This window comes from Taudactylus pleione, unplaced genomic scaffold, assembly GCF_031769625.1.
Source record: "Taudactylus pleione unplaced genomic scaffold, aTauple2 ptg000251l, whole genome shotgun sequence".
Taxonomy (NCBI): domain Eukaryota; kingdom Metazoa; phylum Chordata; class Amphibia; order Anura; family Myobatrachidae; genus Taudactylus; species Taudactylus pleione.
The window spans coordinates 9,708,172-9,721,117 of record NW_028284653.1 but is presented as its reverse complement, the minus strand read 5'-3'; the positions used below and the strand labels follow the sequence as shown (position 1 = coordinate 9,721,117).

The window sequence follows — 12,946 nt, the reverse complement described above, 5'->3', positions numbered from 1 at the left end:
GCTGGTCCTGAGATCTACGCCTGCAGCCCTGAGCGTTTGTCCCTGCGACTTGATCGTCATAGTAAAGCAGACGCTTATAGGAAACTGTAGGAGTATGAATTGAAAAGGAAAATTGTTGGGGATAAGGGGTATATGTGGTATAAACACAGTGTCACCTGCGCCAGATCCCATTAGAATCTGTTCCTCAATTAGGTTCCCCTGTAAATCAGTGACTTAGGGCCTGATTCAGAGCCGGACGCTATTTGCACTCGCTCGCTCACAAAAAGGGGCCGGCTATTTAAATTGAGCGCTCGCTATTTTGTAAAGAAGCCCCCTGGCCGTTCGCATCATACGTCATCTCCGCTATTTATTAGCTTAATCGAGTACATCGAAAGGCGTCTGAACTGCTCGCAGTGCTTGTGGTTGGATTTTCCTACCGCAATAATGCGAACAGTTCAGGCTAAGAGACAACCATGTGACGTGGCCGATGACGCTGCTTTGTTAATTATGCACACCCTTAAAACGCCCGTTTTGACCGTTTGGCACGCCTGCGTTCGGATCTCCACTCCCCGTTTTCAAGCACCTTCCCCTGTTACCACCCACAAATGCCTCATCCTGTCACTCAAATTAGCAGGCACTCGCTATTTTGCGAACACACGATTTCCGACCGCACTGACTGGTTGGCGCATGCACATTACGACCCATACGGATGTGCAGATGTGCGAACATCGCTCGGAGTGAACGAGCGGCCGCTTACAAGCGGCTTTGAATCAGGCCCTTAGTCAGGTTCCGTTGCATAACTTGGATGGAGTCAAGTTCCAATGATTGGAACACCAACTTTCAGTGCAATACTCTGCGTTGGAAGTCCAGCTGCACTATCTTGTAGATCCCAAATCCATTGCTACTTAACCTACAGTAACACTTAAAGGTTGCAAGTAACATGAGCAGCGACTCTATGATATGTATGATTTTTTTTGGTGCGCCATCTACTGGATTGACATGTACACTACAACTTAATAAGTAAAGATAAGCGGTCTGATTAGTGTTTAATATATAGTTGGATATTCCTGTGAAATAGATCTTGAGATATATATATATATATATATATCCATGTATTTATATATGCATAAATATATAACTGTTTGCATTCGAGGTGTGCAATATATGTATATATTGTATATATATATATATATTTATATACAAATAGTCATTTTGGACTTGAGGAGCCTGTGCAAATTCCGATAACATTTTGGTTTTTGTCTCCATAGTTCATAAATAGTCCCTTTAAATATATTTGTCCCCAAAAAATTATTTTATACACATCTAGTCATTTATGGCTTGAGGAGCCTGCACATTGCACGTGCTCAGTGTCAAGCATCTTGTTTTTCCTTTATTGCTCCTCTCCCTAATGTCACATTGAGATAATACATATCTTTGCTTCTTTCTAGGTGACTAAGCTATACTATATTGAAAACACAATCCAAATTAATCCCGTAGTTTTCGCGTGATACTGGAGTGAACAGACAAACAAAAATGTCGATTTTTTTTTTGTCTCCATAGTTCATACACAGTCCCAAGGAGTACAGTTCTCAAAAAAAAAATTCTATGTACACACTTTATTCCAACTTTATTACATGTACAGATTCATATTTTTAATAAGGTCTAAGCACTGAGTATTTTTATATGATCTTTATACATTATTTTATTCCATATGGTAAGTTTTTCCCAAATATTATACATTTTATTATATTTTTCAATGACCATAAACCGATGGACATCGGGTAACTAAGTGAATTTCCGAATTGCAGAAATCTTCCTTACAAGGTAAGCATAACTGACAAATCTATTTTGAAAGAACCTTAACCCTTGTATCCATTTAAACTATGTTGGAAATGTTCTACTTCTCTCTTGGAGCACCTGAGATCAGTGCCGTAGCAGGATTCTATGCTGGCCTTTGCTGGCCCTGTCCCCTAAACATGATGTCACGTCCAGGGGGAGGGGTTGGGGGCGCTGGCTCAGTTAAGCAGAGCACTGCCCGGTGCATGCTTAGGACGCTCTGAGCAGCACCACATGCTTCCTGTCCAGACCATCCCTTGGATACTTTTTTGCAGCTCTGCAGTAGCACTAGTGGCTGCATGGTGTTATTCCAGGCATCCTGCAAGTCACAGTACCGCCCACAGTGTCCTGCGCTCTGTATGGCAGCACCACTTGAACACCCCAAAAGTTTTTCCAACAGACAAAGGGTGAGCTTGGATTTTAACTCCTAAAATGAAATACTAGTGAATTAAAAACCTTGCACACTATACTCCTTTCCATTCTTCTGGGGTATTGGATATTAAAAAAAGACCAAGATAGACTTAGTAACACTTAATAGCATGCACAACCACCATAGGACAATGGTGTGGGATTGTACAAAGTCAATTACAACATCCAAAGTGTGATTTGAATGTACTACATTTAGCACCTTTCAGTAACCATATAATAGTATATACTATGGGAGAGATGTATTAAGCTCTGGAAAGTGATAAATTGGAGAGTGATCAACTACCAGCCACTCAGCTCCTGTCATGTTACAGGCTGTTTGAAAAATGATAGTCAGTAGCTGATTGGTTGGTAGTTTATCACTTTCCAATTTTTCACTTTCCAGAGCTTAGTACATCTGCCCCTATATCCAGCTGCGTATCAAGAGAGGAGGGGGCCCGTGTTCATTCCCCATCCGGGGCTCCCTCCTCTCTCCCCAGCTGCAGTCAGCGAACTGACAGCAGCGGTAGACTCCGGACACTAGAGTGTGCCCGGTGTATACTGCGCATGCGCAGAACATCGGTGAAATGGCACGGCAGCCATTTACCCGGTGATTTCCTACTGCGCATGCGCAAAATGCCGGGAAAATGGCCACGGCGGCCATTTTCCTGCATTTTGTGCATCGCTGAGGCACCCAATGCAGGACCTCGGAGAGATAAGTATTAGAGTATATGGGTGGAGGGTGTGCGGTGTGGGCCCTCGCTGGACCCAGGGGGCCCGTGTGCACCACACATGCCTATATCTCTGCCCCTGCCTATATCACTTATTTTCTTCCACGTATCCTTGGGCACCTTTATTCCCAGACCTCCATAAGAAATCACTACTTGAAGGTTTAAGAAGCGCCAATACCACCTTCCTAACTTTGCACACCAAGTTGAGTAGCCCAGCTGAAAGGCCTCTGCTGTTCCTGGCTGCATATATTATCCTGTCCCACCCAGAGAAGCCCTTGGCACCAGCCATCTTAAATTCTTGTATAGCAAGAGCACAGCTTTGATACGATACATATTAAAAGAAATAGAGCAGAACTTTGTCCTTTATCACAGACAATTAATGGTCACAGGTGATGAGGTATTTAATATTATGACCAAAAAAAAAATGTAGTAATGACTTCTAATAGCCATTCTTTCAGCCTCATTTACGTGTAGCCAAGTAAATGATGGACATGATTAAAAAAGCATTCAGTGGGATCAAGGATATTTATCAGCATAGAAGACCAGCTCTTTGAATTCTAAGAGGTGTATTTACTAAAGGTCAATTATAATCAATAAAAAATCAGTCTAAATCGATCAACATCGATGTTATGTTTCAGATGCTAAATTACACATTTACTAACAGATAATTTTCTTATTTTGATTTTTAAGTGTTAGTAAATGTGCAATTTAGCCCTTGAAACACAACTTCTATGTTGATCGATTTCAGAACGATTTTAAATTAAAAAACGACCTTTAGCAAATTTACCACTAATTTATTTACCTGCTTAATGTCACAATACTATACATGTGTATAGTATTTTATGAAATAATATTTATGGTATAAAGTCATTTCAACCAGGTCCATTAGTGACAGCTGTTGTTGTTATTCCACACAGAAATCTCACATTTTAACCACAGTATCACATCAAACATATAAAAACATAACAATGTGAACGTGCATGGACAGCTGATCATCCTGATTTGCAAGAGAGGATCTTTAGCTTTTACCTGGAAAATATCCTTGAATTGCATCACTTTTGTCACTGCTTGCAGCACTCACAATCATTAACACTTAGCAAGTGATGGAGTACTTTGTTAACATTCAATAAGTACATAGTATACTATGCTGCAGGGGAGCTTTCAGCACGAGCTATGAAGGCTATATTCAAAGGGAGAACAAAGTACATGTTTTACAGTGTTATTCAGCATCATTGTATACAAGGAATGGGTATGTAATGCCGGCTTTTGGGATGCCTCCTGTCACAATACTGACAGCGGTATACTTACACTCCCTCTTTTCCCCCTAACCCTCCCTTATTGTAGCCTAACCCTAACCCTCCCCACCCCGCACCCTAACACTTCCCTTTAGTGCCTAAAGCTAAATTTCCCCCTTCATGCCTAACCCTAACCCACCCCCAGTGGTGCCTGACCCTAACCCCTCCTAGGTGTGCCTAACCTAACCTCCCCCTCAAAACCTAATGTTACCCCCGCTAACTTACCTAAACCTAACCCTCCCCCTTAGTGCCTAACCCTAATCCCCCCCAGTGGTGCCTGACCCTAACCCTCCCCCCTAGGGGTGCCTAACCCTAACCTCCCCCCTCAAAACCTAACTCTAACCCCGCTAACTTGCCTAAACCTAACCCTCCACCCCGCAGCTAACACTAAGGGGTCCATGGCTTACCTTAGTTCGGGCATGCGTCTTTCTGGATTCCGGCGTCGGGATTAAAATAGGCGTTGGTATTTCGACACCTATCTTAAATCCCTTGTCGGTATTCCATTGTCGGGATTTACATCCAGTCTACAAGGCCTAAGAGTACTCAGGAGAAAGGGAAAAAGAGGTAATGGGCCCTATTTATTTCAATCTGCATCTCAGATGCAGATGTGATAAAATCGCCAGGATTTGCAATGTCATATTTGAATAGATCGCAAGGATGTATCAAATATCGCATGCAGGGACAGCGCTTGCGTATGATATTATCTGAGCCACCTTTTTTATTGTCAGATTACCTGAGGTGGGAAGCAGGGGATTAGTATGATTTACCGCCGGACTTAAGATCGGCGGTTCAAATCCTGACGCCCGGAAGACTGTTAGTGAAGATCCCTACAAGGTAAGTAAATTAACTCTTTCTAACCCTCTCCCCCCTTAATCCTAACCCTCCTTTAGGGGTGCCTAACCCTAACCTCCCCCCTTAGTGCCTAAACCTAACCTCCCAGCCTGTAAGTGCCTAAACCTAACCCCCCCTCCCCACAGCCTAAACCTAACCCTCCTGGGGGGTTGCCTAACACTAACCTCACCTGGGGGTGCCTAACACTAACCCCTCCTTCTCCTAGCCTAACTCTCCCGGGGGTTCTAACCCTAAGTACCCTCCCGGGAGCTCCTAACCTAACCCTCTCCCCCTTCGTTCGGTATGCCGGGCGTCGGGCTCCCGGCGTAGGGATAATGATAGGCATCGGGATTTCGACGCCTATCATTAGACCACTGCCGGAATTTGACAGTCGGGAAGCCGGTGGTCAGCATTTCGACCGTCGGTTTCCTAACTACATCCCGGAAGCAGCCCGTTACTATCAGAGCCGTAACTAGACTTTTTGGTGTCCTGGGCCAGAAAGAGCATTGGCGACTGCCCCCCTGACACACATACATATACATATATACCCATGCATTTATAGAATACCTATACTGACATTCAGAACATTCAAGAAAATGGATTTGGACACCAATCCTCTTATACCACATTTAGCTCCTTGACAGTCAGTTACATTATCCTTTGCGTTACATTTTATTAGCAGTCAAACCCAGGACTTGAACCCAACATCTTAACATTAACATGCAGGAAGGCTCCTGTAAGTACAGGAGAATATGTGCACCTTCATTTACAATCTCCTTTATTTAACATACACATTTCTCAATACTGTCATACCCAGGACTTGAACCCATCAGCTCTCGCATTGTAGTGAGACATCTTACACATGAGCTATTTGCTCCTGCATAGTAAGCCTGTGAATTCTAATTATATGAAGCTACTTGTAATTGTCAGTTTAAAACCTTTGCAAATAGGCAGATGTATGTAGTGTGCAGCCATATATCCAGTCCTATGCAGCCACACACAACATAGATCTGCTCAGCTGCAATGGTTACTTTATACTGACAAATACAAATAGTTTCATATAGCTAGAATTGGATTACTTCTTATGCAGGAGCAAATAGCTCCATGTACTGTATACAGTCTCTGACTGCCATGTGAGGGGGGATGGGTTAGAGTCTCAAGTATGACAGTATTTTAAAATGTTTACTTAAAATAAGCGAAATGTGACTGAAGCTTAGGGTCGGAAAACCAGGTGACTAGGCAGCATAGGGAACGGAGGGAGAGTCGGCCAGGGAGGAGATACAGGGGGTGTGACTGTGTGAACAGACGCGCAGAGGAGATGCCGGGGATCAATTAGGTGAAAGATACCAGAAAGAAGCACTGCAAGTGTTTGTGAATGATTACCTTGTGGCGCTCTATGCCGTGGAACATGTCGCTCCACCCTAGTTACGGCCCTGCTAACTATACTTCTCTATTTAAAATGTTAAGAAATATTCTTGCTTGCTCTAACAATAAAAAATAAACAAAATTGATTGCTACGTAACAGCGCCATTCAGTGACCAAATTATCTCAGAAAGTGAAAAGACACTCAAATACTAGTAACATTACAAAACAATGACATCCAGTTCACGCAAATTCAGAGTGAACATATTTTGTTCATGAACAAATCAATTTATATATAAAATAGATACAAGTCAACGATAATGGTGTTTAATAACACCAAAGGTCCCTGAATATATATTGAGCTCCTAGAGTCTCATTAATGATAGTGCCTCATTGATTGGAGGCTACTTCATTTGATTTTTAACTAGATTTTAATTTAATATCGCGAGACTGTGCATACTTTATCTGACCTGTGCAGTAAACTGGGGATGCCAGTCACCGCATCTCAGTTCACAGGATAGATCAGATGATCAGTGTTACAGAAGGAGCCCAGTGATCAGCTAACCGGGTCACAGATAAGTTCACCGATCACCCGGTCTCTGGGTTTTTTTTTTTTTATTCTAACATTTTTTTTATTGTGATCAGCCTGTGGTCTATCAGGCACATGGACTGACCACAGAAGCCTGCTCCATGCTCTGCTCTCCCTGTCAGCAGGCAGGGAAGGCTGAGCTAGAGTAGGTGAAATGGTAGGGAAGCCTGTATAACGCCATCTCCAGATAGTGTTATTATCGCAGGCCTGCATCCCGGTATTTTTTTTTTTCTTTACAATTTTCTTTTTCTTTCTCTACAATTTATTTTAGTAAATATGAAACAGATCATATTTCCCCTAACAAGTATGGGAAATGCAATCTGCTTACTAAAATAAGGCAAATTTAAGGGCTTGGAAGAGTTTTTTTTCTATCAAAACATTTAAATTATACTGAAATAATGTGAAAAGGGTGTGAAAACACCAGTTTTCAAATATTTTTAAGTAAAAAAGATTGATAAATAGGTAACAAAGACTTATAGTATATGTACTGTACCTGTCTGTTGCTGACTTTTATTACTAAATATATACCACAAAAACTTGTGTCATCTTTCCTGTACTGGTATCCACCAGTTATAATTATCAAAACGGAAGAAAGTGAGTTGAGGAAAAGAACTTGGCCTTCAGGATTAAATGAGCCATAAATAGGTAATATTTTTTTAGTTATTAAACTACATATTTCTATTCTATGACATTTTTAATGTATAACCTGTTGGGACACTTGAGGATAGATATTAGAAAATGTTGCTCTATTATTGGAGTAGGAATTAGACAAAGATGCAAATTGCATATTAACTATTTTGTTGTCCATCTTTCATGTTTGGTGCTATGATCACACATGGAATGTTGGTATAAACTATATTGGGTATTTCAGGGGAGGTGGGTTGGTTATTATGTTGTAGACCGCTGAGCACCCCTACTTATCTTGCTGGACAGAGAAGGATTTTAAATAAATGCAGAACAAACCTTTACAGTAGCCCCAGGAAAGAAAAGCCAATTTCCAGTGTCCATTGGATCAAGATTATCTTCTAATACAATCTGTTTATGAGCAGCATTGATGATCAGTATGTTGTCCAGTGCCCAACACGCCTCATATACATCTCCAGGTTGTGTACTCTCCTGTGCCCAGCGGAACCTCACATTTTCACTTTTGGCTTCATAAGGGAGGTAGATAATGTGGATAATTGTGCTGACATTTGAAGGAGCACTGGGAAGGGTCAAAAACATATATAAATTCATATGTTAAGCTTTGCAGTACTGTAGCAGAGAAAAATATAAATTGGAACTATTGACAATAATCAGTGACATTTATACTAAAATAAAAATAAAAAAAAGTTGAAGAGGTGGAGTAGGATGTTTGCTTTAATTTTCAAAACATATACTGATAAAAAACAGAATCTTCTTTTCTACATAGTCACCAGCAGAACACTTTTAATATCTCTTCATCACTTTGGGGCCTAATTATCACAAAATATTTGCATATTTGCAGGATATTCCGCAAAAAAAAATTAAGGATCCCCCTGATGTTCTAAGGAGGGATTGCAGTAGATATCTCTGAACATTTTATTTTAACTTTTATGGTCCACCATAAAAAGCTTGGTTTTGAGCCTATGGGAGGGATGTACTAAGCATCGCATCCACGATGCTGTACATTCCGCCACTTATTGGGTACATACCGGTGATAATATCTAAAGATGGCATCACCCAATGGGGGTTTGACCGCATTCTGCTTTTAGTACATCCCGAACTATGGGCCAAATGTAATAGGCAGTAAACTCACACTATCACATTGGTAGAGTTGTATCTACAAAATGGGAAAACATCTCAATGAGAGTTTAAATCATGAGAGTTTTTTGAGTCTGAAAACATGCGAGTTTGCATGTTCTTGGACTCTGTTACATTGGCCGAGTTTAAAGAGTGTGAGAGTTTACTGCTAAACTCTTACATTTTCTAAACTCTCACCCTATTACCTTTGACCCTAAATGTCAAGTAGATGGTCTGTCCAGTCTACATCAAACTGCACGCTTACATTTTGGTGTTATGACTCCACATATTAGAAACGTGGATAGCTTTGTAGGCAGGCAGAAGTATCTAAAAAAACATTACAAAAGTCTAGGCGTAACATGAAAGTCCTAGATCCTAATAACTTTAGAACCACCACTTTCATTAAATAATACTTTTCTGTGTTTCTGCTAAAGTACTGTTTTGATTAGCTTCATTTATGTCTTAAATGTATCATGATAGTGAGGGCTTACATTAATAATGATAGTAAGGGGACTTTACTACATCTTCCATTTTTATATCTTTTAATTTTTATTATTATATTTATATATTCTTTGAAGTGCCACTATACATTTACTTTCCTTCAATACAGTAACTGAAAGGTGCAAAATACATCACATTTATTATTTTATTTTATCTATTACCAGTTATTTAATATAGCACACACATATTCCGCAGCACATTTAAAGTATAGAATGTGACATAGGTGGAAATCTAAAAAGCAACAATATAGCTAAATCAACATATTTTGGGTGATTTTCAAATCTGCAAAAGAAAGAAAAATAGAGACTGATAGTGCAATATTGTCATAAAACATAAAGCCTTTAATAAAACATATTTACACTCACATTTAAATGTAAAAAATTCAGCATATATCACCAACAGGTGAGTACTTGGGCATCCACAGGATAAAGGGCACATTCAGATGAAGTGGAAAAAGATGATATAATTTCTTCCCAGTACTTTAGTATCTCCAAGAAAAGGACTAAAAAAACTGATAGTGAAATATTGTCAAAAGACAATATTGCACTATCAGTTTTTTTATTCCTTTTCTTGGAGATACTAAAGTACTGGGAAGAAATTATATCATCTTTTTCCACTTCATCTGAATGTGCCCTTTATCCTGTGGATGCTCAAGTACTCACCTGTTGGTGATATATGCTGAATTTTTTACATTTAAATGTGAGTGTAAATATGTTTTATTAAAGGCTTTATGTTTTATGACAATATTGCACTATCAGTCTCTATTTTTCTTTCCTTTGGAGATACTAAAGCACCTGGAAAGAACCATTGTCTTCATTTTCATGTAACTAATAGAAGCCTTATAAGAACAGACTTCAGGGCTAAAAAGAACTTTTGAAAAGAAAGTATATCTTTTATTTATATTGACCTAAGCGCCACTGTGTGACACAACTTGTGTGTTTATGTATTACTGTAAAGTTTGGTGAAGGCTTTTATGGTGTTGCATGGGCAGCTTTTGATTCATTTCTTTGCGCACTTGGGATCCATTTTTATTAAGTTCGTTTTGATTTTCAAATTGCTAGGTTTATTAAAGTAAAATTGTTGAAAATTACCATAAGATTTACATTTTTAAATCTGACCTACTGCAAATTGCCAAATTCAATAACCTGTGGTTATACAAATCACAGTAAAACCCCCAGAACAGGGGCATAACTAGACCTAGGGGGACCCTATAGCAAAATTTTCACGGTCCCCCTAGTTCAGCAGTCCCCCCCTCTGCACTCCCCCTCCGCACTCCCCTCTCCTTCAATTACCGGCTCCGTGGTTGCGTCCTCCTTCAGCGTGTGCTGCACAGGGCAGTCACACCTCCTCTCCCAGTTGGCTCCATCTCTCCTCATTGACTGATGCTGGGAGAAGGGGCTCTTCCTCAGCCAGTAACCTGTTCAATTCCATACCTGAACTCACTGGCACATTCTCTTCATTTGAACCCACAAATGAAGATGAAGTATCTACACTCTTCTCATCCTCCTACTCTACTACCTCTCCTCTTGATCCTATACCCTCACAAATCAGTAAAGATCTGTCTCCACCCTTAACTAAAATCTGTAATTGCTCTTTCTCTACTGGTATCTTTCCATCACTGTTCAAGCATGCAGTGATCACTCCCATTTTGAAAAAAACAAAATTCTGACCATAACTCTCTCTCAAATTACCATGCCATCTCCCATGCCCCTCCAAGCTACTGGAGAGACTTGCCTACACTCGCTTCACACACTTTCTTAACTCGCACAATAAATTGGACCCACTTCAGTCAGGCTTTTGTTCCCAATACTTTACAGAGACAGCACTGACTAAGGTAATGAGTGATCTGGTCACTACTAAGTCTAAGGGCCATTACTCACTTCTTATTCTTCTAGATCTCTCTTCTGCCTTTGACACTGTTGACCACTCTCTTCTCATACAAACACTACAATTCCTAGGTGTACAGGACACAGCCCATTCTTGATTTTCATCCTACCTATCTAATCGCTCTTTCACTGTTCAATTTTCGGATCCTGCCTCCTCTTGGCTACCTCTATCTGTTGGAGTACTGCACGGTTCAGTCTTTGGTCCTCTGCTTTTCTCAATCTATACCACCTCTCTTGGCAAACTAATCAGCTCTTTTGGTTTTCAGCATCATCTGTACGCAGATGATACTTAGATCTACATATCCTCCCCAGATTTGTCACCATCTATGCTGGTCCGTGTCACTGAATGTCTTTCTGCCATTTCATCTTGGATGGAATCTCGCCACCTCAAACTTAATATATTCAAGACAGAATTAATTATATTTCCACCAGCCAATAGTAGTTACCAAACTGATATCTCTATCACTGTTGACAACTCTACAATCAACCCCACCCCACAAGCCCACTGCCTAGGCATACTTGACTCTGAACTGTCCTTTGTTCCCCAATCAATCTGTGTCAAAATCATGCTACATACAGTACATCTAAAAAACATATCCAAAATTCGACCATATCTTACACAATGAAACACTGCAAAAACTCAAATCCTTGCACTCATTATTTCCTGCATTGACTATTGCAATAGTGTCCTTACTTGTCTTCCCAAAAACAGACTGTTGCCGCTACAATCCATTTTGAATGCAGCTAAGAGACTGATCTTCTACACTAAGGGGGGTATCCAATTAGCCGTGGTAAATTACCACGGCTAATTACCTCGCCTTGGTGCTATCCTATTAGCCCCGAGGTCGGCCCCAATGCCGGCAATTATCTGGGTTGTTTTTTTTCGGGACCTGATGTGTCCCGAAAAATAATCCACTATAAGTGCAGTTTTTTCATTCAAAAAAAGTCGAAAACACATAGGTCCGCAAGCTTATCAAATCTGCTATGTGTTTTCGGGAGAACTATCCTATTATTTCGACCAAAATAATGAGATAGGGTGAAAAAAAACATTGGCGAATCGGGGATAATCATCAAAAAATCCCCATTTTTCGCCGATCACTGGGATCAATTAACACTCGAACAATGTTCGGGGCTAATTGGATACCGCTCTAAATATTCATTGTTTGCTGATATGCTCTGTCAGTCCCTCCACTGGTTACCGGTCTTCTACCGTATTCAATATAAAATACTTTTACTTACACATAAAGCTATTACCCAAGCTACACCAACATACATGCATTTATTCCATCACGTATAAAACACAATATTAATAAACCGCTCCTTACATCGGAGTAGTTGTATTGCTGCACAGATATGATATCACAATTAGGTATAATTCTCAGTCAATTGACTCTGATATCTTACTCATACTGGAGGCACTGATGTGGATAATAAATGTCAATCTGTAGATTCTGGAAAATAATCCAGTGTTAAAAGAGACGTTACCAATCCTGGTTAGCAAGATGTCCTCGCAGTAATATCCTCCTATGGAGGGTGATTCCAGTGGTGTCTCAGAACGGAAAAGGTGCTGGTCTGGATCTTGTTAGGATGTCCACACTGATTTAAAGTCCTCCCAGAGTAGATTCAGCAAAGGATATCAAGGTACAATGTTAATGGCAAGCTCAACGCGTTTCCGTGTGAAAATACCCACACCTTCGACAGGAGCAAGTGTACACGGAAACGCGTTGAGCTTGCCATTAACATTGTACCTTGATATCCTTTGCTGAATCT

General features: G+C 40.4%; 1 protein-coding gene across 1 annotated transcript in view; it reads right to left on the bottom strand.

The window, feature by feature from the left end:
* The window catches only part of RELN (reelin), a 640,798-nt gene that overhangs the window by 356,834 nt on the left and 271,018 nt on the right, over positions 1-12,946 (bottom strand). The window contains exon 10 of the mRNA XM_088480241.1: positions 7,992-8,232. Coding sequence (XP_088336367.1) covers positions 7,992-8,232 — 241 coding nt within the window. The remainder of the gene's footprint in view (positions 1-7,991; positions 8,233-12,946) is intronic.